Source organism: Urocitellus parryii, chromosome 2 (assembly GCF_045843805.1).
Source record: "Urocitellus parryii isolate mUroPar1 chromosome 2, mUroPar1.hap1, whole genome shotgun sequence".
Lineage (NCBI taxonomy): Eukaryota > Metazoa > Chordata > Mammalia > Rodentia > Sciuridae > Urocitellus > Urocitellus parryii.
Genome location: NC_135532.1, coordinates 133,009,827 through 133,036,192, shown reverse-complemented (window position 1 = coordinate 133,036,192; position 26,366 = coordinate 133,009,827). Strand labels below are relative to the sequence as shown.

The 26,366-nt window shown below is 33.9% G+C and overlaps 1 protein-coding gene and 1 non-coding gene across 19 annotated transcripts in view; one reads left to right on the top strand and one right to left on the bottom strand.

The window, feature by feature from the left end:
* Positions 1-26,366, bottom strand: part of Ect2 (epithelial cell transforming 2) — a 91,322-nt gene that overhangs the window by 17,953 nt on the left and 47,003 nt on the right. For 17 of the 18 annotated variants that reach the window (XM_077794087.1, XM_077794088.1, XM_077794137.1 and 14 more), the window contains 5 exons: positions 25,119-25,200; positions 14,776-14,854; positions 14,506-14,625; positions 10,835-10,973; positions 8,653-8,807 (listed from right to left, as the gene is read on the bottom strand). In XM_077794087.1, coding sequence (XP_077650213.1) covers positions 8,653-8,807; positions 10,835-10,973; positions 14,506-14,625; positions 14,776-14,854; positions 25,119-25,200 — 575 coding nt within the window. The remainder of the gene's footprint in view (positions 1-8,652; positions 8,808-10,834; positions 10,974-14,505; positions 14,626-14,775; positions 14,855-25,118; positions 25,201-26,366) is intronic. The other variant, XM_077794095.1, reaches the window with a different exon arrangement.
* Positions 22,742-22,932, top strand: LOC113187263 (U2 spliceosomal RNA). Its single transcript, XR_003301394.1, has one exon. It is a non-coding gene; the product is annotated as a U2 spliceosomal RNA (small nuclear RNA).

Genomic DNA, 26,366 nt, shown 5'->3' with positions numbered 1-26,366 from the left:
TTCACAATAGCAAGATTGTGGAATCAGCCTAGATGCCCTTCAATAGATGAATGGATTAAAAAAATGTGGCATTTATACACAATGGAGTATTACTCTGCATTTAAAAATGACAAAATCATAGAATTTGGAGGGAAATGGATGGCATTAGAGCAGATTATGCTAAGTGAAGCTAGTCAATCTTTAAAAAACAAATACCAAATGACTCCTCTGATATAAGGGGAGGAAACAAGGACAGGGTAGAGACGAAGAGCTTGAGACGAAGATTTTCATTAACAGGGTTGAGAGGTGGGAGGGAAAGGAAACGAGAAGGGGAATCGCATGGAAATGGAAGGCGATCCTCAGGGTTATACAAAATGACATATAAGAGGAAAGGAGGGGTAAGACAAGATAATTCAAATGGAAGAAGTGATTTACAGTAGAAGGGGTAGAGAGAGAAAAGGGGAGGGGAGGGGAGGGGAGGGGGGATAGTAGAGAATAATACAGACAGCAGAATACATCAGACACTAGAAAGGCAATATGTCAATCAATGGAAGGGTAACTGATGTGATACAGCAATCTGTATACGGGATAAAATTGGGAGTTCATAACTCATTTGAATCAAACTGTGAAATATGATGTATGAGGAACTATGTAATGTTTTGAACGACCAACAATAAAAAAAAAAAAAAAAAACTGCACGGGACATGCTTACATTTTAAAAACTATGTATGCATTGTTTATTTGCAATTCAAATTTCATGGGGTATTCTGTATTTTTCATTGTAAATCTGGCAAACCTATACCTGTTTTCTCTTTCTAAGGGGTTATTTTCTTTGAATTTACCATATTTTGCTCTTTATGCCCCACTATCATCAATACACCTGATTGAGCTACAAGAAGATACCTAATTAATAAATAGCCTAGGAGATAGCTTAATATGAGAACTTTGTTCAGTAGTGATAAAAGGTAATGAAGTAGGTTTTTTCAAGATGGTGGAATAGAGGAAGTCACTTTCCTGGCTGCTCTGTGGGGTGAAACCAAGAAAGCAAATAGGCAACTTCTCAGCAAGGTGAGTAAAAAAAAAAAAAAAAAAAAAGGTGTGTGTGTGGGACTTTACTGGGATTTAATATTGGATATTCAAAGCAGATTGGGACTCAGGAAATTTGATATAATAAAATAAGGAAGAAATGCCCAGCACTACTGCTGCTATCACTGCCAGAGGCACCAGCCAGAAAGTGGAGGGGTGAGGGAATTAAAGGAACCTGCATTTTTAGAAGGCCTGAGGTGTGTCTGGGTATAGAGAGATTAGAGGTTGAAGACACAGCTAGACTAATATGAAAGTTGTGCTGCACAATATCCTTGTGCAGGAAAGCATTTGCATTTCTCCTGTCTGCCTGTGGAGGACAGAGGAAGGAACAATTTTGTAGCCATGGTGCAGGGGACCAACAGCTGGGGGAATCAAATCCTGGAAAATCTGAGTTTGGCCTGAAATACAGGCCTGGCAAACCCACACTGCATGACAGAGTATGTCTAAGTGACTAGGAGAAAATTAAACATGGAGAGGAGTTTACACAGGAGAATATTGATCATGGAAATCCACCCAGCTACCCACCTTGCTCTTCAATTTGGCAGCTTGCAGGACTGGCTGGGAGAGACACACCTGGCCAGGAATTTGAAAGGGCAGGATGGGAGAGATTGAGTTTGGAGACTGAACCCAAGTAGAGACCAGGAAACATGAGGTCTTCAGATGACAGAGGGGAATAAGAATTGGGCTCTCCACCATATGAGTGGAATCCAGGGGCAATCCCTGGGGTGAAGTCTTCCAGCATGGATTTGCTGGGCCCCAAAAGTGAACTGATTTAAAATCTTCAAACTAATCCCCATTCAAGGAAGAACCTGTAGTCTACCTAAGCCTAAACCTCACCTCCAGGATCTCCACCTGTGGAATTTCCTTTCACACTCCAGCAACCACACCCTGAGGGTGGAGCAGGCATTACACTCCAGCCCACCCCTCCCAACACTGCTGAGAAGGGAAGCTGAGAATCTTTGGAACTCCAAAGGAAACAATTATTTAACTTTTCATCAAGATTCTTTTTTTTTTTTTTTTTTAAATTTTTATTTCTTTCATCTCTATTCTGTTTAATTGTGACCTGAATGGTTCATGGATACTTATACATATTCATATTTTTTTTCTCATTTCTAGCATTTTTGAAGCCAGTTAGTTTTCATGGATCAGTACTTTGAGGACTAGTATGTTTGATCAGTATATTTCAACTTTCTTTTGTATTATTTTATTTTTAACTTTTAATTTTTACTTTATATATATGTGTGTATAATGTATGTATATGGTATATATACATTTATATATGTATGTATGTGTATGTATGTGTATGATACTTCAGTAATAGAATCTATTGACACAACAGTGGAGGAAATGTCAGAGAAGGAGTCTAGAATGTTCATAGTTAAATGTTAGAGTCTGTAAACAAGTCAGGATGGCGCCTGGCATTTTGCCAGAGAAATGTTAGGGTCTGTAAACAAGTCTGGATGGCGCCTGGCATTTTGCCAGAGGGAGTGGTTTATGAGGTAATACCAGTGAGCCATTAAGTGTGGAGATTCCTTATTGGTTGACTGCTGTATCTAGTTTATGTTAATTAAGATAAGCTGTGTGGAATGTATAAACACCTCTCCAGTCCTACAAAAAAAAAAAAAAAGAAATGATGGTGGAATGTGATGGTCATCATTATCCAAAGTACATGTATGAAGACATGAATTGCTGTGAATATACACTGTATACAACCAGAGATATGAAAAATTGTGTTCTATATGTGTAATATGAATTGTAATGCATCTCGCTGTCATATATAAATTTTTAAAAAATTAATAAAAATAAAATGCTCCAAGATTCAAAATTTTTTTGAACACTGATGTAACACTATAATTGGAAAATTTCACACCTGCTCTCATGTGACAGGTCACAGTTAAAATGTAGGTGCACTAAAAGTATTGTATGAAGTTACCTTCACACTGTGTATACAGTACATATGAAAAAATAAATGAATTCCATGTCACATCCCTAACATATCTCATGTGTGTGCAATATTAAAAAAATCTAAAAAATTACAAAATCTGAAATACTTGTGGTCCCAAGCATTTCAAACTCAAGGAAGTTACTTGTAGACTAATCAAATTGGAAAAAGGGTAACATTGCTTACACTTATCTATTAATAAAATTATACTTTAGATATTAGAGTTAGAAATCTGAAATGACTTTACAAAGATACCACCTGACAGCAGGTGATATTTTTAAACTTCAGAATATGAAGCATGCAATTAAAGATCACATGTTGACAAGAGATAATAAACACATACTTAAGTATTCTGAGAGATAATAATTTTAAGAAGCTTTAAATTCTGAAATAACAGAATATGCAACATCATATCCATGGGAAGAAACACTATCAAGAAAGTTTGACCAAGAGTAAGGAAGCTCAGATTTTATACTAATCTCTACTTTTATACTTAAAGGTCACTGTTCTTGGCCTTAGTTTCACATTAAAAAAATAATAAGTTTTCTGGGGCTGAGATTGTGGCTCAGCAGTAGAGTGCTCGTCTACCACCTGCGAGGACCTGCGAGGTTTGATCCTCAGCACCACATAAAATTAAATAAACAAAATTAAGGTATTGTGTCCAACTACTTCTAAAAAATAAATATGAAAAAAAATTAGTTTTCTTTCAGCCTAGAAGTCCTAATTCTTAAGTCATTTATGAAGGGTCATCACAAATGAAAATATCATGAAATATATTTATAGAATGAAAAAACTGTACTTATAATTATCAAGCAAGCTTCCATTAGTTAGGATACCAAGAAATACATAATAGGAAGACAAAACCTACTAATTCAAAGTATGAGAGATTTCAATACATTTTACATGTATATGTCTTTTGTATTTATATATTTATAAACATTACCTCTTCAACATGGAAAAACGTTGTCAAAACACTGACTCAGGACTTTTTTAAAAATTTACTAAGTGCAAAATTTTAAATGCAGGAAAGGGAAGACACCATATATCTGAATTTACAAACAAAATTCTAAGAAAAATTGCAACAGATTGGATTAATTTTGTAGGATAAGAATATAAATCAGAACATAGTTAAATGTTTGCTGCCATCTTGTGGAAAATTATATTTTATGAAATTTTTCATTTGCTATTTATATTTCAGTTCTAATATTATTAGCCATATTGTGTCTTTAACTTTACATTTTACCATTAAGGTTATAAATTTGGAAAAGACTACATAGGCCATCAAGTCTCACATCCTGACAATGCAGAAGTCATTTCTACAGTGAGTAATTACTATACTGTAAAGAAGTCCATTTTATAGACAGATACCTATAACTAAATTTAAAAATTCTTCCTTATAAGAGATACTTTTAATCTTTAAGCTGTTTTCAGTCAGGCATGGTGGAACACACCTGTAATCTCAGTGACTTCAGAGGCTGAGATACGAGAATGGCAAATTTAAGGGCATCAGCAATTTAGTGAGGTCCTAAGCAACCTTGTGAAGCCCTGTCTCAATATAAAAAATAAAATACAGGGCTGGGGATGCAGCTCCGTGGTAAAGCACCTCAGAGTTCAATCAATTCCTAGTACCAAAAAAAAAAAAAAAAAAAAAACTCTACTTTTTCTATGACCAAACACATTCTTGATCCATAAAATTTTTTTAAAAACCAAATGAATCACGATGTCTATTTATTGTTCTAAATACTTAGGTGGGAAATTTTTTTAATCAAGAATTGTCTACTTTATAAACTACATAATAATAAATGTTTTTCAAAGTCAGATTTAACTATGATAAAATGTTTTATTCCCACAAGCATGTCCAGGAAAATCTCAATTATAGTACTATTCTACTGAAAAGGATAATCTATTATATGATTACATTCTATTCAATCTGTTATTGGTACAAAAAGTTAAGAGCTCTATCTCTATTATATGTCTATGTTATACATGGAGAACATTTCAAATTATCTTTAAGGGAACTGACTGAGATTTTATCCAAGATCTATTATAGGCTAGTAGATTTCTGGCTGATCATGTAACTTCAATATTTTGATTTCCTCATCTATCTTTACTTTAATTTGTATGCTACAAAGATAATTATATCTTCACGATGGTATTTGATTTTAAGAGGTGATGTGAGAAAAATGGACTGGTCACTTGTCCTGACAGGCAAAGCAATATGCTACAACCCTTTATTGCTTTCAATAAAATAAAATAAAATACTGCTGTTACTAATCATTACAATAGAACAAAATGTTCTCTTCTTTCTATTGATTGAGCAAATTCTTAATCCAAAAATCTGAAATTCAACATACTTCATTAATAAAACAATGTAGCACTCAAAATTTTTTGAATTTCAAGCATTTTGGATTACAGATTTTCATGGTAGGTGTGGGGCCACCTCACTCGGCCAGACTCAAGTTTTGACCTGCATCAAGTCCAGCCTTGAAACAGGCCCAGGACAGTCCTCATCCAGCCTATGCAGGTTTCTGTGGCTATGAGACTTAGGTATAACCAATTTAGCGTCAGCATGAGTGACCACAGGACTGTCTCCACCAACAACTGCTGAGCATAGCTATGGCCAGGCCAATACTCACAGATGAAGCCTCTGGACTTGCTCTGGCACCAGCAGAAACCTGAGCACTGGAGGGACAGATTCATTTTTGGCTTATTAGTTGCAGAACGGGACTATGCAGACTATGCATGTACTTAGTAGCATTATGGGACTCAGGTACAGTGCAGGCGTGGTGGCCAAGTTACTGCCTTTACCAACATTACAGCAATCTTGGGCAACAAAGCATGAAACGAACCTCCATTTGCTGAGAGAAGGGCAGAGTACTTAGCACAGGATTACCTTGGAGCTTTGTGCTGAGCTGGTGTACTGGGCAGATACTAACAGCACTAATCCCCAGGCCTTTGCCCAAGCAGAGTCTCTGAAAAACTCCCAGTACCAGAGGTGGTTCCAGTTTGTCAGACTTCTATTCTAGCCAGCATCACCTGTGTCTACTTGAAGTAATCTTGGGCCTTGCTTGGGCCAAGTCCACCCAGCAGTAGGTATCCCATAGTTGTGAGCCTTGCTCCTATTCCATTGCTTTGCTGATTATGGTGGGCTTTGGGCTCAGAGTGTGACATGTTTCAAAGCGAGGCAGAATCCTATAGTATCCAACCACAGGACACTGGATAAAGCATCTTGACCTATCACAGTCTGAGAGAGAGACTTAAAGGGATGGAGTACCCTTTGTTAGTACTCATTTCACATTGAACAACAAATCAAGTGCAGATTTGGGACAAGCTTGGACTTGGATAGCCCTCTCGTATTGAAACAATGACAATACACCAATAGTGACTGATGATTAACGTGGACTTAGGGGTGCCATCTAGTGCTGAAATAAAGTAACTACAGTCTCAGAGAACATAACTAGTTTGCCTTAAATTTCTGATCAGGCATGAAGCTAAAACACAAAGAGTGGAAGAAATGCTGATCTTTCAATGCCTAGATGATTTTACACACCAAGGACCAAGAGCTTTCAGGAAATCATGACCTCACTCTTACAGTTAAAATAACACACCAGAAACTGAATAGATAGCAACCAGTATGGATGAACTCTCCAAAAGTTCAAAAGAAAATTTTAAAAATTTTTGGTTCTGGGGATTGAACTCAGGGATACTTTACCACTGAGCCATATCCCCAGTCCTTTTCATTTTGAGATAGGGCCTCACTAAGTTGCTGAGACTGGCCTTGAACTTGTGATCCTCTGCCTTAGCCTCCCGACTCACTGGGATTATAGTCATGTGCCACAGTACTTAGTTTAATAGAAAATATAAAATGGCTGTTTTAAGGAAATTCATCAAGCTTCAAGGGAAGGAAAATGAGAGGAAAAATTCAATACTCTCAGAGATACTTTCAGAGAGAGAGAGGCATTTTTTAAAAATTAAACCAAACAATCCTTGAGCTGAAAAACATACTAAGCAAAATTAAAAACATGATCAAAAATATAAATCTGGAAAGATCAAACAAAAAAGAAACAGCTCAAAAACAGACTATGTGAAAATATACAGAGGAGAAAAATAATAAGGAAAGAAGAGGAATGAAAAAACACTGCAGGAACTTTGGGGCCGCCTTAAAAGAGCAAATATTCAGTTCATGGATTTCAGAAAGCCCAAGGGGTAGAAAGCTTATTTAAAGAAATAAAAGGAAAAAACTTTTCCAAATCTAGAGAAAAATACAAATATCTAAGTATAAGAAGGTCAAAGATCACATTTTATTCAACCAAGTCTAGCCCAAGACATACCATATTCAAACTTTCAAAGGTGAAAAAGATTCTAAGGCTTTAAGAGAAATGAAAAACAAATTGCATAAGCGTGTCCTAGTTTGACAGAAAGCTGACTTCTCAGCAGAAGCCTTACATGCCACAACAGTAGCATGAGATTTTCAAAGTAGAGAAGGAATGAGGGGCGGGAGGAGGGGGGAAAAGGAGGAAAGAAAAGGGGAGGGGAAGGGAGAAAAGGGAAAGGAGGGGAGAAAGGAAAAAACCCCAACAAAACAAAAAAACCTCTGCCATCAAAGAACACTGTAGCCAGCAAAGCTATCCTTAAGAAATGAAAGGTAATATAGACATCCCAAATAAATAAAAGCTGAGGGAATATATCTCTGCCATACCTGTCCTATTAGAAATTCTTAAAGAGTTCTTCAAACAAAAAGAAAAAAAAAAACATTAATAATAAGATGAAAATATGAGAAGGCATAAAACTCACTGGTAAGAGTAACTAGAGAGACAAATGCAGAAAGCTCTAATATGTATACATGGTTTGTAAAGCATTGTTATCTTTAGTATGAAGACTAAAAAATAAAACAAAAACAATAACTACATTTATGCATTAAAGAAATAGGCAATACAGAAAGATGTAAAATAGGACATCCAAACTTCAAAATGTGGTGAGGAATCAAGTGCAAGTGAAGTTTTTTATTAGTGTATTTTCTCTTTTTCTTTTTGTGTCTCTTTATACTCATGTGAAGTCGCTGTCCTTTCAAAATAGCCTGTTACAATCAAAAGATTTTTTTTTGTAAGTCTCTTGGTAACCATAAAGCAAATATTTGTAATAGACTGCCCCAAAATAATAAGCAATGAATCAAGATGCACTACTAGAGTATCACTGTATCATTTAACACAAGGACTATAATAGAGTGAGAAAGGAAGTACAATAAAATTAGAAAACAAATAACAAAATGACTATAATAAGACCTTGCCTTTCGATAATTCCTTTAAACATAAACAGATTAAATTATCAACTAAAGGCATAGAGTGATAGAATGGAAGATTACAGGGTATGTTACAAATCCCAAAAACCTCACCACATCAAGAGCCATAGGAGTTAGGCGGCTATGAGGACCTGTCTGTAAGCTAGGGACTCAAAGAATGTTTCACATGCCTAAACTTTCAAAAGTCTTTTCTAAAACAACTTATTAAACTAGTTTTTCTGCATACACACAAAACTAAAACTCTTCAATACTCATAATTAACAAGTCATTAGAAATATACAAATTCAGTGTGAATGCATTGCCATGGAGTTTAAATTTTCATTATAACACAGGTTAAAGAACTTACGGCATCTGCTTTACAAATGGTGTTGGCTACATGTCGACACAGCATCTTTAACCAGTTTTCTTTTGGAAGTTCATCTGATGTCATCTGGAAACTTAGCAGCACATTTGCCTGCTCTGTCGGTGGCCTCACAAGCAAGGCAAAAGCATTATGGCAATCTAGGGTTCCAGAATAACCATAAACATTGTTACTCCTTGCAGAGTGTCCTCGGAGCACCAAAATTCCAATACAATTATTTCTTCTCCACCCTCCCTGTCCCCTTTTTTTCAAATGAACAATAAAAAAATCATCAGTTCAAAGAAAGTCTATTTGAAGATATACAGAATATCACCATATTAAGTTGAAGCAAAGAAAAAATTATAATAGTAATAGCATACCATGTAAAGAACCAACAATAACTTAATAACATTAAGTAAGCAGTATTTTCCATGAATTTAATATTTTCTATGATAAATTTTAAGAAAAAAATTAGATTATTTCATTTCTTAGAATTTTAGAATTTGTTTCAAATTAAAATGGCATTATAAGAATAATTCAATAGCAATCCACTTGGGGCTGAGGATATAGCTGGGTAGAGTGCTTGCCTCGAATGCAAAAGGCCCTGGGTTCAATCCCCAGCTCCACAAACAAACAAACAACAACCACAACAACAACAAAACACTTGAATCACATTCAAATAAATGTGTCCAAATATTAAAACCATTACAAAATGTTTTTTGCTCAAGATGCTAAAACCGAACCTATTTTAAACAATGAACTCTTTCATAATAAAAATTCCAAAAACATTTAAGTTATTTAAATAAATGTCTCGTAACCTTAATAAACTTAGTTTTCTTTAAGAATAATTTCTCATGAACTCAAAACTTCTATCGTTAGAGGAATCAGTAATAGAAAAAGCTTACATTATAAAAATGTATGCCTAACATCCAAAATATGGGCATAAAAACACATTATTATGTGACAAGTAAACAGGTAACACTGTTTTAGGGCTAGGGGTGTGGCTCAGTGGTAAAGTGCTTGCTTAATATGCACAAAGTTGTGGGTTCAATCCCTAGCACCACAAAAAATTTTTTAACAATTTCAGGCCTTCCAAGCACCCTCCCTAAATACTACCAAAATTGAGAGAAAAGGCTTTCTTTAGTACAAGGCTATGACTTAGATATGGAACATCATCCAAAGGTCCATCTATTAAAGGCATCACCCCCAGCTAGGCACTACTGGGAGATCTGAAAACTTGAAGACATGGGGCCTAATAGGAGGCTTTAGGTTATTGGTAGCATGTCCTTGAAGGAGATTATGGGACCCCAGTCTCTTTCTCCTTCCCTTTTCACATGCCAGCCATGAGGTGAACACTATTCCATCACACACTCCTGGCTTAATGTGCTGCCTCATGATAGGATCATACTAATGGATTTCAGTCATGGACTGAAACCTCCATAACTACAAGCCAAATACTCTATAAATTAACTATATCAAATATTTTTTAACAGTAACAGAAAGCTGACTAACACATATATGACCTCATGTCAAGTCTACCAATAACTTTAGGTAATATTTATTTCACACACAATTTATTTCACACACAATCTATTCCCAAGCCATATCTTAAACATAGTCACTGGCACTGGGGATGGTAAGATATGAAGCATAGACTGGTGATTTCTTTTAAAAAAAGAAGAAAAAATTAGAAAAAAATATTTCAATGTGGAAATAAAATAGTTTAGTACATAACCACTAGAAGTAGGATACCCTATAAGTTGAAGTAGTACTTTCATTTAAAAAAAAAAAAAATCAAACCTCTTTCTAGAAATGAAGTTGGGATACAGGTACAGGAACAATTACTTTACCAAACTGACTCTCTGCACTGAAAGATAATATATCAGTTAAAAAGACAAACATATACTTGAGTGAATTGGCACACACCTATAATCCTTTAACCTATAACTTGGGAAGCCAATACAAGAAGATTCAAGTTGGAGCCCAGCCTTCTCAATTTAGTAAGACTACCTCAAAATAAAACAAAAACAAAACAAAAACAGGCTGGGATGTAGCTCACAGGTAAATTGACCTAGGGTTAAATTGTTAGAACCACAAAAACACAAAAAGAAAACATACAGAAGCAAATTAAACCTCCTATGAATATAAACTATTTTTACCAAGCCCATAAGTTAACCAATGAGCATACCTTCTGTCTCTCTTATGTCCAGCACCTTCTTAATCTGAGAAAGAGGCATTAGGTGAATATGCTTAAGGGAAGCTGGAGGTCGGGCATGGCCGTGAGGACTCCTAAAAGTGCCAATAACTTTGTGCCGTTTTCTTGCTATCTGATTATAGAAAATAAAAAAGTCATCATCAATAATGTGAATAAAAACCAAGGCCAAAAACTTAAAAAATAGTACTAACCACACAAATCCATATACAAGTCATCTGATTATTAGACATTCCAGAGTTACTATCTGATAAGAAGCAGAATTACTATGTGACAAAATCACACATGCAATTGAGTAGCAGACATGCTTACATTTAAGGAGTGCTCAAAAGTCAAGAAAAAATAGGCCAAGGGATAGGGTGGGTGGAAAACAACCCTAGAGATGTGAAAGAATAAGAAACATTGTGAGAAGCAATATTATGAAAGGATAAAGGAAATGAAAGGCTGTGAGTTCTGGAAGAGAACAGGTACTCTGAGATCTCTTAGGTTCAAAAGATCATTAATTTTAGTTTAAGAACAGAATTTACAATATCTCAGATCCTATGCACAAATTGAAAAACAGAGGAAATAACACAAATGGTTCCTGCTCTCATTATTATCTATACACTATTGAGAAAGGAATTAAAGAAGTAATCAAACAATATATTAAACAAATGATGCAAATTATAAATTCAAGATGCTTGTTAGGCTACAATTTTACCTAAACCGGGTACTCACACAAAAAGAAGAGTTAAGTAAGGTAACACTGGAGAAGATAAGAGCAAAATCAGAAAAGACCTTGTGATTCATGATATACTGAAGTTTTATGAATTTTATAAAGTCTACATTTTTTTGGTTTCATTTCCATGAAAGTCTTACATATTATTTACAGACTTTACTAAAAGATATTAACATAAAATGAGTTTTGATTAAGTTCCTTGGATTTTGATTGATCATCATGAATATAACGAAGTACAGCTGAATATGTAATACTTTGTGTTAGGGCTAATGAGCAAACCAAAACTAGTCAGTATATCATATTCACATTGAAGTAGAAATATGAAAAACATGTTTATATTGCGTATGAAGTACATATATCAAATATTAAAGGTTCATTTATATAAGTATATTGAAAATAAGCAATAAAGACTCTTAAAATAATTATTTCCATTGTAATAGTTGAATATACGTTAAAGTTTGGCTAACCAAAATAATTAAATGATTTTAAGGTTTATTTTTAAAAAGAAAAGAAATGACAAGTATTAATATTGATGGTACAAATGTTAAAAATTAAGGTAAAAAAGAGATAAAATATACAAAAGGAAAATGTATCCTTAAATCCAAAATTTGTTTCAGTAAAAACCATTACCTGTCAAAGAGAAAAAAACAGATTTTTACCTACAGTCACTACTTCTAACTAGTATGATGTATACTATAGTTTTTTAATTTATTTTTTAGTTGTAGTTGGAAACAACACCTTTATTTCACTTATTTATTTTTGTATGTGGTGCTGAGGATCAAACCTAGGGTTTTGCAAGTGCAAGGTGAGCACTCTACTGCTGAGCCACAACCCCAGCCCTAATACTATAGGTTTTTAATCATGTTAAGGAAATAGCATATTTTCATTATAAATTTGCTAAGAGTTTTATTTTTCTAAAACAAATTCAAGAATAAAACTTTACTTAAGATTATAAAGTTCAAATTTAATGTTATTTACAAATAGAGCAGTTTCTATCAAAGTGATTCTGAGACAGAGAACCTAAAAGGGAGTCAAACGAAAAGTCACTAGTAGGGAAGTAAGAGGCTAGGTACTTGGAAGCTTATAGAGGATGAGCCATGGCTTGACTGAAGTAGAAGGGACGTCAATGAGGCTGCTACAGAAGACTGTGAAGGAAATTAAGATCAAAGAATACAAACTAAGTCTTTGCTCCACCAAGAACAGGATGGCAAAATTCAAAATGGATTGGAACAGAGTCAGCTGGGCTAGGGAGTTGAACCGGAAAAACCTAAAATGCCTTAATAGAAGCAAATTAATACAAATACAGAGATATAAGTAGGGTAAAATGCCATGATAATATAAATTCATATACAATATGATTAAAATTGATTTATCTGCTTAGCACCTGTTCTCAAAAGTAGGGCAGATTAGGCTGGGGTTGTGGCTCAGTGGTAGAGCACTGGCCTAGCTAGCATGTGTGAGGCACTGGGTTCAATCTTCATCACCACATATAAATAAATAAAGACATTTTTTAAAAAGTAGGGCAGGCTAGAATTCTTATTAAGCAGGAGACATATAGTTCAGAATTATCTGTGCCTCATGATTTTTTTTATGATTTTCTCACTATAGGATATGGTCAATTGTGTATGGTATTTGTAATGTTGTTAGTGTTATACTTTTTGTAACGTTACTGATCTAATGAAAATATTTTTTCATTAATTTCAAAATCACAAAACTCTGCATTTAACAATTGAATTTTTGGTGAGATTTTATTGCACTTGTAACTGCTTTGTACATGGCTTGTTCTCTACGACTCCCTGTATTTTATACTTTAAATAATAATGTACATGATATAAAAGGGCAGCACTTCAAGGGGAGTACAGCAGAAAAGGATAAAATGTTGGGGTACAGACTTTAAAGAAAACCACCAATTGCTCTGATGAAGGCAACGGAAAGTTACCCAGTTAAAAAAATATAAAGCAAAGTCTTATCAATGTCTGTTTTATCAAAATGAACATTTTTTTCTCTTTAAACATGAAGAAAAGGCACTCCTTTTATCTATCACTAGACTGTATAGTTGTGTAAAAATGCATATTAAAAGAATCAAGAGAAAAAGAAGAATTTTTTTTAAAAAACACACAAAGATAATTCAACAATTTTCCTGTAAGAGTAGTATGAAGAAAAATCTTAATTTGGATATAAAATAATTTCAGTATTGGAATCATTACACATTATCTGATATACTAAACATTCATTCACTGCAAAAACCATTAATTTAAAGAATAATCAAAGAATCATAAGGAATTAATAATATTTTTTATTAAATTCTCTCTTCAACAAAACATTGACTTTATCTCTACTGAAAAAAAATCTACTTAAATTCAAAAAAGAAGAACTCAGAATTATTTTGTGAATCTTGAGTAAATATACATAAAAACAAGAAGTTCCCAAAATTCTTGATCTAGGCATTTATTTGTATGGCAATAATTAAGTTTTCATTTTGACTTGAATTTGAAGTAATAGAAATTCATTTTACTTACTAATATTAGACCTTATCTTAAATACATTTTATTACATTAAACTAATGACTGGTTTCAATTTTTTTTAAAAGTGATTAAATTGGGCTTACTTCAGACTTCTAAATTATACTTTAATTGAAGCTTGGTTTTAAATATTCAGGGAAGTCACAAAAAGGACAAAAATCAAATGACTGCCTCAAAAGACAAAATATTTGACAAATTTAACACCCTCTCATAAACTAAACATTCAACAAACTACAAATAGGTATGCTGAGATTTTTGAGAACTTCATCTTTAATCTGTAATAAAATTTTACAATTTGATTTTTTTCAAAAAAGTCAATAATTGCAAGCACCTGTTAATAAATACATCTTAAATAATTTTTTAAAACAACAGTAGTTTGCAGTGTTATTATATGTGTATAACTTTACCTCAAGGCAGTCATTGAAGAGGAAAAGAGTCACTTGTTCTCCTCTGTCACAGGGGTGCTCACCTAGAGAAATTGTTTCAACTCGTTGCACTAAGCTTCGGTGAGAAGATAAAAGATTAGCCTGTACAGATGGAAAAATATTAAGAAATCAATTGGTATCAAGTAATTTTTTAAAAGCTGTATTTTAAATGAAAGTGCTGCCATGATGTTGCTTATATCAAAACTTATTAACAAGGAAGAAAATAAATGACAATCATCAAAAAATACTTACTGGGCATCCATCTACTTCATAAACAACATCAAAAATTTGCTTTTGTGCTTCTGTTTTTCTCTTATCCTCATTGATATGCCTAAAAAATTAAGTTATTTTTAAAGCTTTGAAAAACAGAATACAATATCAGAATATGAATACATCTCATGTCACAAAAAATTTCATCAGTCTGTCTTGATTTTGGTGACTAAAATCAGTTTAAATATTTTTTTAAAATACACTACTAATTTATTCCATAGAATCTTTTTAAAAAGTATGTTTTCCTAGCGTATATCTTTATATTCGTTATACATTTTATTTAAAAAATTAAATGTACAAATATTTGGATTAAACAAAATTTTGAATTCTAAATAAAAATTCAGTTAAGGCTTCATGCAAGTCATTCCCAGGTCATATGCTAATTATTTCTTGAAATAATCTTAAAATCACTGCTTACAGACAAAATGGAATATCAGAGAATATATTTATCATTCTGCCTGAAACAACTAAAAAGCCAGTCAAAATATAAAGAAACAAAGGTTCTCAAGATACTTAAATCAGTAACATAACCTTCTACCATAAGAGTGGGTGGAGGAAGAACAACCTAATGCAAAAAGAAGGAAAGACATAGTAAGATTAGAGTGAAAATTAATGAAAACATAAAATAAAAAACTTGAAAAGATCAACAAATTGACACTTTTAGCTATACTAGCCAAGAGAAAAATAAGACTCAAATTAGTAAAATCAGCAATAATAAAGTCTAGACATCATTACTAATGTTATAGAAATAAAATCATATAGAACTCTATGAACAACTACTTCAAAACAAATTCGATCACATAGGTGTAAAGGGCAAATTTTTAGAAAGATACAAACCACAGAAACTGACTCAAGAAGAAACAGAAAATGTAACACTTTTGATAGAACAAAGGACAAAAATCAAATGACCGCCTCAAAAGACAAAAGTATTTGACAAATTAACACCCTCTCATAAAATAAACATTCAACAAACTACAAATAGGTAAGGACTTCTGCAAGCTAATAAAAACTATCTATGAGGGCTGGGGTTCTGGCTCTGTGATGGAGCACTTGCCTAGAATGTTTGAGAGACTGGGTTCGATTCTCATCAACACATATAAATAAAGGTCCATACCAACTAAAAAAATATTTTTAGAAAACAGATATATGAAAACCCCCATCATACATAACAGCAAAAAAAATGAATGTTTTCTTCCTGAAATCAGGTTTGTAGATGACATGGTACTTATTTACAGGAAAAACTTAAAAATTCAGTAAAAAATTACTATAAAAAGCAAGGAAAGCAAAATTGCAGGATATAAAGCAAATGCATTTCTATATAACATCCATGAACAATTCAAAAATTAAATTAGGAAAGCCATTCCATTTGCAATGTAACAAAAAGAATAAAATGCTTAGAATAAGTTTAACAAAAGAAATGAAGAACTTATACCCTGAAACTACAAAACACAGTTAAAAGAAATTAAAGAACTAAGGCTGGGGGTTGTGGCTTAGTGGAGAGTGCTTGTCTAGCATGTATGAGGCACTGGGTGTGATTCTAAGCACTACTTATAAATAAATTTAAAAGGGGGAAAGGGTCCATCAACAACTAAGAAAAATATTTTAAAATAAAAGAAATTAAATAACTAAAAATATATGGAAATAAATCTCACAGATCACTTAATATTGCTAAAATAACCATATACCCCAAATTGATCTATAGAATCAATAAAATCATATTCAAATTTGCCACTGTTTTTTAAATATTATTGTTTTTCAGAAACTATCAAGATGGTCCTAAAAACCATATGTTAAATAAATAAATAAATAAATAGGGGGAAAATATGTAAATTCAAGGGGACCTGAATAGCAAAAATAATCCTGAGAATAAAGAACAAAGAAAGTGGGATTCACACTTCCCAATTTCAAACTCTTTAACACAGTAATCAAAACTCTGTGAAACTGGTATAAGGATGGATCTATAAATCTGTGAACTGAGAATCCAAAAAATAAATAAGCCTTACATTTCAGGTACAAAAGCAATTCACTGGAGAAAGGATATTCTTTTCAAAATAGTGCTAGAAAAGATTTCCATATTTATAAAAAATGAATAAACTTTGATCCATACCTTGCCTCAAATACAAAAATTACCTCAAAATGCATCATGGACTTTGTCTGGAGCTGCTCTGGACAGGAGCTACGTATGTGGCAAGCCAGCCATGTGTGTGTGAACTATGAGCACTGAGCACACAAGGTGAACTAGACTGACGCTGCCTCTCTATTTGGGCTGGTGATGTATGTGTCCTTTTAGCTAGCTCTGCCTATGATCCCCACACAATACACAGGATGGGTATGGCCTTCCAAGTTGTTAGTCAATCTGTTGACAGCAAGACATCAGGAAGCTAGACTCAACCCCCTGAAAACTGAACCCCCCTTGCGTCATTTAAATGGTTTCTTCCCAATAAAAGAGTTCTCTTGCCTGCCTTGTCTCCTTTGTGGAAGCTAGGTCAGAGGAGCCATCACAAACCCCCCCCCCCGCCCCAAAAAAGGTATTTCTCTGTGGGCTGGGGATGTGGCTCAAGTGGTAGCGCACTCGTCTGGCATGCGTGCGGCCCGGGTTCGCGGCCCGGGTTCAATCCTCAGCACCACATACCAACAAAATGTTGTGTCCGCCGAGAACTAAAAAAAATAAATATTAAAATTCTCTCTCTCTCTCTCTCCTCTCTCACGTTCTCTTTAAAAAAAAAAAAAAAAAAAAAGGTATTTCTCTGTATGTCATTATTTCGTGCCATCCCAGTTCACCTGGAGTGACCCTTACTGGTTTAGTCGTGTGTTGAGCAAGACCTAAATGATTTTTATGGAAAGACTAAAACTGAAAATCTCCTTGAACAGGAGAACATTCTTGTAGCCTTGGGTTAGACAAAGATTTTCTTACATAATATGAAAGTATCATCTATGAAAAAATTAATAAATTATACTTCAAAATCTAGAACTCTTTTTTGAAAGAAAAACATTAAAAGAAAAAACAAGATACAGATAAGAAAAAACTGCAAATTACATGTCTAATAAAAACTTTTTAATCAGAAAATACTCTAGAAAGAAGTCTCAAAATTTAATTATAAGAACACAACCTGGAGGCTTAGGATATAGCTCAGTTGGTAGAATACTTCCTTTGCATGCACATGGCCCTGGATTCAATACCTAACACCACAAAAAAGAACACGACCCATATTAAAAGAGAGTAAACAAAAAATTTCAAGGTACATATCACCAAAGAAGATAATCTTATAGCAAATAAACACATAAAACGATGTTCAACATCATTTGTCACTACGAAAATCCAAATCAAAACTATAATGAGATAACCACTGTATATCTATTTGAATGCCACAAATTAAAATGACTGATCAAAATGAGGGTTAACAAGGATATAGAGACACAGCAGGAATGTAAAAGTACAATCATTTTGGAGAGTCTGACAGTTTCTTTAAAATATTATGCATACATCAACTAACTGATCTGTCCACTCCTACTCCTACCAATTTATCCAAAAAAAGCATATATGCATAAAAAGACTTGTTCACATATATTCATATATTTATTTTTAATAGCCAGTAACTAGAAATAATAAAATGTCCATCAACACAAGAATGGATAGTGGTATATTCTTACAATGAAAATAATAAAAGTGAACGAACTACTGATATAAGAATAAGTACTATCAGTACCTCTGCAGAACTCCAGACTACATGCGGCTCCTGCGCAGGCCACTCTGCTGCTACTTATCCACAGCACAAGGCCATGGCCCAGCTCCCCCAACATCACTAGACACCCCAGCGTGACTCCATCTTGGAAAACCCTTCCTCTGCCATTTTGTGGTGGGCATGGCTATCAAGTCAGATGGCCATTTGAGCATTGATTTCCAATTCCTCTCCCCTCTCCCCTTCCCAATGGTGTTAACTTGGCACAGTGACCACCCAATACAAGAACAGCTCTCAGTTGGACAGGAGCGCAATGCAAACAGGGCACCGCCCACCTGGTGTGAGCCTAGGGGTGAGAGGTCCTGCAGTTGGAACCTGATAAGTAAGAGAGGGGAGGAGACTAAAGTCTAGAGCATAACACAGAGACCAGGATCTGGGAAATTTCCAGGCAAGAGAGGGAGACGATACCTGGGGCTCAAGTCAGACAAGTGGTCACAAAAAAAAAAAAAAAAAAAAAAAAAAAGACCCGTGAGGCACTATTTCCAGGCTGGGACTGGTGGGCGGTACTCCCCACTTTCAGATGCTCCACACCAGGTCCAGTCTTCAAACCCTGGTTACCTAGACACCTACTGGATGAGACAACCCCACCTACTGGATAAGAGAAAGAAACAGATCTCTGAGAGTATTTTTTTTCTCCTCTTCTTTCTCTTCTACCCTTCTATCCTCTGGCCCTCACATCCCCAACATATGTAAAACCAAGAACTTTGCATGAAATAGGACTTTGAGGACTGCGTCACCTGAATAATATAATAAGCCCTTTCTTCTTTTTTTCTTTTTTCCTTTTTTTTTCTTCTTTTTCTCTTTCTTTCTTTCCCTTTTTTCTTTCTTCTTCCTTCACCCTCCATATTATACTATCTTAACATCCTGTATTTTTCTAAAAACATATGTGTCTGTTTTATGTACTCTACTGTCCTCCCTCATAATTGTCTACCCCAAATTACCTCCAATCTATTCTCCTGCTACAAATCCTCTTCACTAGATTTCTCCTTCACATTTCCTAAGATACATTAACTATATACCCTGACATCTTCTCCCCTCAACATACTGTCCTACACATGAGCCCCAGTTCATTGTCCACCGCCAGAAACTGTAAACTTTTTATGAAACTACTGATTATATTTTAAATAATAATTGAGTCCAACATTTCTGGACATTGAAACTAAACTGTAAATGTTTTAATAACAACAATTTGTTCACAGGTGATCAAAAAGATTGTGCACCATGATCAAGTGGGATTCATCCCAGGGATGCAAGGTCGGTTCAACATACGGAAATCAATAAATGTAATTCATCACATCGGTAGACTTAAACATAAGAATCATATGATTATCTCAATAGATGCAGAAAAAGCATTTGACAAAATACAGCACCCCTTTATGTTCAAAACACTAGAAAAACTAGGGATAACAGGAACATATCTCAACATTGTAAAGGCTATCTACACTAAGCCTCAGGTCAACATCATTCTAGACAGAGAAAAATTGAAGGCATTCCCTCTAAAAACTGGAAGACAGGATGCCCTCTTATACCACTTCCATTCAACATAGTTCTTGAAACACTGGCCAGAGCAATTAGACAGATGAAAGAAATCAAAGGGATATATATAGGAAAGAAGAACTTAAATTAGCACTATTTGCTGACAATATAATTCTATTCCTAGAAGACCCAAAAAACTCCACCAGAAGACTTCTAGAACTAGTAAATGAATTCAGCAAAGTAGCAGAATATAAAATCAACACCCATTAAATTAAAGGCATTTACGTATATCAGTGACAAAGCCCCTGAGAAGGAAATGAAGAAAACTACCCCATTCACAATAACCTCAAAAAATAAAAATAAAAATAAGATACTTGGGAATCAACTTAACAAAAGAGGTGAAAGATCTATACAATGAAAACTACAGAACCCTAAAGAGAGAAATCAAAGAAGACCTTAGAAGATGGAAGGATCTACCTTGCTCTGGGATAGGCAGAATTAATATTATCAAAATGACCATACTACCAAAAGCACTATACAGATTTAATGCAATTCCGATCAAAATCCCAATGGCATTCCTCATAGAAATAGAAAAAGCAATCATGAAATCATCTGGAAAAATAAGAGACCCAGAATAGCTAAAGCAATCCTTAGCCGGAGGAGTGAAGCAGGTGGCATCGCTATACCAGACCTTAAACTATACTACAGAGCAATAATAACAAAAACAGCAGGTATTAGAACCAAAACACACTGGTAGACCAATGGTACAAAATAGAGGACACAGAAACTAACCCACAAAATTACAATTATCTTATATTAGACAAAGGTGTCAAAAACACACACTGGAGAAAAGACAGCATTTTCAACAAATGGTGCTGGGAAAACTGGAAATCCATATGTAACAAAATGAAATTAAACCCCTATCTCTCACCATGCACAAAACTTAACTCAAAATGAATCAAGGACCTAGGAATTAAATCAGAGACTCTCCATCTAATCGAAGAAAAAGTAGGCCCTAATCTTCATCATGTGGGATTAGGCCTCAACTTCCTTAATAAGACTCCTATAGCGCAAGAATTAAAACCAAGAATCAATAAATAGGATGGAATCAAACTAAAAAGTTTTTTCTCATCAAAAGAAACAATCTGTGAGGTGAACAGAGAGCCTACATCCTGGGAGCAAATCTTTACTCCTCACATATCAGACAGAGCACTAATCTCTATGGTATAGAAAGAACTCAAAAAGCTAAGCACCAAAACCACAAATAACCCAATCAACAAATGGGCCAAGGACCTGAACAGACACTTCTCAGAAGAGAATATACAATCAATCAACAAATATATGAAAAAATGCTCATCAACTCTAGCAATCAGAGAAATGCAAATCAAAACTACTCTAAGATATCATCTCACTCCAGTCAGAATGTCAGCTATTATGAAGACAAACAACAATAAGTGTTGGTAAGGATGTGAGCAAAAAGGTACACCCATACATTGCTGGTGGGACTGCAAATTGGTGCAGCTAATATGGAAAGCAGTGTGGACATTCCTTCGAAGTCTGGGAATGAAACCACCATTTGACTCAGCTATCCCTCTCCTTGGACTACACCCAAAGGATTTAAAAACAGCATACTACAGGGACACAGCCACATCAATGCTTATAGCAGCATAATTCACATTAGCTAAACTGTGGAGCCAACCTAGATGCCCTTCAGAGGATGAATGGATAAAAAAAAAAATGTGGCATATATACACAATGGAATTTTACTCAACAATAAAAGACAATTTGCAGGTAAATGGATGGCATTGGAGAAGATAATGCTAAGTGAAGTTATCCAATCCCAAAAAAACAAATGCCCAATGTTTTCTCTGATGTAAGGAGGCTGACTCATAGTGGAGTAGGGAGGGGGAACATGGGACGAATAGATGAATTCTAGATAGGGAAGAGGGGAGGGACGGAAAGAGAGGAGGCAGGGGATTAGCAAGGATGGTGGAATGTGATGGACATCATTATCCAAAGTACATGTATAAAGACACGAATTAGGTGTCAACCTACTTTATATACAAACAGAGATATGAAAAATTGTGGTATATATGTGTAATAAGAATTGTAGCTGGGGATATAGCTCAGTTGGTAGAGTGCTTGCCTTCCATGCACATAACCCTGGGTTCAATCCCCTGTACCACAAAAAAAAAAAAAAAAAAAAAGAATTGTAATGCAAAAAAAAAAGTACATGTATAAAGACATGAATTGGCACGAACATATTTTATACAAAGATATGAAAAATTGTGCTCTATATGTGTAATAAGAATTGTAATACATTCAGCTATCATGTATTTTAAAAAATAAAATAAATAATAAAAAAAGAATAAATATGAATCTCAAGATACTTATACTGAGGGGGAAAAACATGCAAAAGAGAATAAACCATGTGATATGGTTTAGATAAAATCCTGGAAAATCTGTATTATAGGAAGAGAGAGAAGAGTAATGGTTGCCTTGGAATATGTGAGATAGGCAGAGGCAAAAGAAGTGGAACCACTACCAAGGCATCTATTACCAAGGAGCATGAGTAAATTTAGGGGGTGATAGAAAATTTCCTGAATTGTGGTGATGGTTTCATAGGAGTGTATGTATGCCAAAATTAATCAAACTACATTTTAAACATATAATTTGAGGGGAGAAAAAGCATACTGAAGTTATTAGAAACATAACAAAATCTATTCATAATAATCACTTCTTGGCCTTTTGGCTAAGATCAAATGTAGTATCTGTTCTTATCAGTTTAATATCTGATACGTCCTCTGTCCGAGGACAATATATTAAATGGATTTTTGGAGCAGGGAGATGGAATAGTAGCTTGCTCCATCCACTCCACGCATCGACCTGGTATTGCAGTACTTCCAGCAACGGTACACACACACACACACACACACACACACACACACACACACTCACAAAATCTATTATAAGCAAAGCATATGTTACTAATGTTGTCAGAATTGAATTTTAGCAAGTGTTTTGGGTTTACTTAAATGGCAAGGATTAGTGAATTGTGCTGACTCGTTATTTGCTTAACCTGACAGATTATGGTGGTTTCAATAAATCATAATAAGCATTTACATGTTAGACTAGATGTTCAAGAATCTAAATCTAGTCAAATTCCAATAGGTTTATATATCAACATTACAAATCAACACTAAAATATCTCCTATAATTCAACATTACTTGAAAACCTATGAGCAAGGCACTTAAGAATACATTGAAAATATTCATAAATTCTCAGGAAGCTCAAAAAAATGTTAAAAGGAAAAGAAATCTTTAATTATTTGTCTTATGGATTCAGTTTATCTGTTAACAATCACCTTAACACTATTGTAAAGGAGGCCACTAGACAAATGATTGGTTTACTCACTACTACAATACCTATTATTAATAGTAACTTATTTCTTTATAGTTTGCCAAAATATATTATACATAAGTAACAAATAGCATAAGTTAATAGAGTATTCTACACATTAAACAGGCAAACTGGGCAAGTAACAACCTCACATCTTTTCTCTTTTGTAAAAATAAATAAACAGTAACTGCCCATTTCATGAAGCTTATTGAAAAGACCAAAGCAAATAATAGTACATTATTTTAAATTTGTTGAGAAAAAGAGAATTATCATCATCATAGCCTCAAAAGTGTTATCCTGACTTCAGGATAACAAATCAAAAGCAGGAAAAAAAGTTAAAAATAAAACCCAAAAATGTATAAAGGCTGGCAGGTGAAAACGTTAAAAACACCACAAGGAAAAAAATAAAATAAAAAATGTAACTCCATAACCCTTTCAGCAGCAACAGAAGCTGGTATTAGCTAATTTGATGATTAATCTCTCACATAAGTGAATAATAAAGAGTTCCAACTGGATTTTCTCTCTAGAGCTAGTAAAGTTTCTTTCTAACAGCTCCTTTGCAAGTGTTTCTTTCTTTTCTTTTTTTTTTTTTTTTCTTTACTTTCTTTCCATTTCAGTACTAGAGATTAACCCAGGGTCTCATGCAAGCTAAACAGGCATCCTACCACTGAGGTATATCCCCAACCCTCCTTTGCAAACATTCTAATAAATGATGTCATAGATAAGAACCTCATGCATTCACAGGAATCATTCAATCAAATGTATTAAATACATTCATGTATAAAGTTCAAAGAGTTTAAGTGAATTTCATGAGGTAAAACAGGTAATGGCAAGAATCTTCCACTATAATCCTAATAGAAAAGATCATTTCTCATCAGACCTGTTTTCCAAATTAGACCTATAGTCAACAGCCTCAGTTTAAGGATCAAGCCTCTCAAGTCAATTTCATTGAGTTTGGACTTGTAATACATCTCTAATCAATATGGTACTAGCAATTTAATTCCATAAAATTCTAGGTAAGAAAGAAAGAATATAGAAATATTATAAACATTTTTGTTTTGTTTTGTTTTAATTTACCTGGTCAAATTTCTGTTAACATTTGGGTAGTTCACATTAGTAAGAAAACAACAACATGCTATAACATAACTGAAGAAAATGTCTATTTGAGCATTTATAACATTTTTAAGTTTCTAAACCGTTATTCTGTCTACACATAATAGTTTAATTTCAGAAACAAATGTTTTGATTAATAAATGTATTTGCCTCATCTTTTTATTTTTAAAATTTTTTTTTTCTTTTTGCAGTTCTCAGGGTTGAACCTAGGACCTTGCACATGCTAGAAAAGCACTCTATCCTAGGCTACATCCTCAGCCTCTTCTTGTCATTTTAATGTGCAGCTACACTATTAAAAAATAATTTATCCCAGGGCTTGGGAGGCTGAGGCAGGAGGATCATGAGTTCAAAGACAGCCTCAGAAAAAGGTGCTAAGCAATTCAGTGAGACCTGTCTCTAAATAAAATACAAAATAAGGCTGGGGATGTGGCTCAGTGGCCAAGTACCCCTGAGTTCAAATCCTCAGTACCAAAAAATAATAACAATAAGTTAGATATTATTTGATAAAAAGTTGCTATTGATACTCTTCTATTTATGACTAGCATATCAATTCCATTCTAAATCTAAAGAATAAAAAACTAAAACAATGCACTTACGTCATTACTTCTTTAAGTGATCCAATAGCTTTTTCTAAAGTGCTTTTGTCAGGATTTTCATCAGCTGTATGCTTCTTAAGATCTATAAAAATAAAATGGCTGTTTCATAATTTTAAAAAATTCAATGGTTTCCAATCCAAGACTTAAAAATGTGGTCAATCTTGATATAGCCTGATTGTTTTAAAAAATAACATCTACCCTTCACTTTAAAAAAAAAAAAAAAAAAAAAAAAAAGGTTTAAGCAATATTCCCTAACAAGCTTTTTCTTTTACACTTCACAATCAGGTATCCATACTTTTCTATTGACTAAATTTTTAGAAAATGTCACACTGATTTTCTTATTGAACTGTCTCAATTCCCTTCTAGTAACACTTGGGGACTCCTAGTAGAAGTTCATACACATTGACTCTTTTTTATCCAGGTTGCTTATTGTGTTCCTTATGCCATCCTTGGCACATTCTTACCACATCTATGTTCAATCTCATACCATGTCCACCCAATCTTTTATGTGGACTAATAAGACAAAAGGCTTACAGATCACATTCATTTTAGTCATGACAACATTTGATAAATTTCTACAAGTACTTAATGCAATAAAATTGAGATATGCAAATTGGGAAAAAAATCACAGCTTGAGAAACTTGAAGGTTTGTTTATATACTGACATTATAATTTGTAAAACAGGATAGGTTTTAAAGAGGGGGGGAATTTTATAAGCTGGTAATTCTCAAATACATTAGATAACCACAATGAAAACAAAAATCAACTTTTTACTTTTTACTTTGTACTTTACCTCTTACTAACCAAAACATTTTACAGAAAAAAAACACAGATTAAACAGTCACAAAAATCAGCCTCCTTCTCTGCTGTACATATTACTATAAGCTTAGGAATCAAAATTCTTTTTTTTTTTTTAAAAGAGAGAGAGAGAGAGAGAAAGAGAGAGAGAATTTTAATATTTATTTTTTAGTTTTTATTGCAAATTTTTTGTTTGTAATTTAGCCTTACACTTTAATTTTTTTTAATGTAATAAAAGGGAAATACTGGGGAATGATATTAGCCAAACTGTACTGTTATATTGTATACATGTATGATTATATAATAACAAATCCCACCATTATGTACAACTATAACATATCAATTAAAAAATGGGAAAAAAATTTATAAGCCCAAAAAATAAAAAATAAAACCAAAAAAGTAATAAAAACTGGCACTGTCCTAAAACTACTCACTACTTTAGTCTGCTGA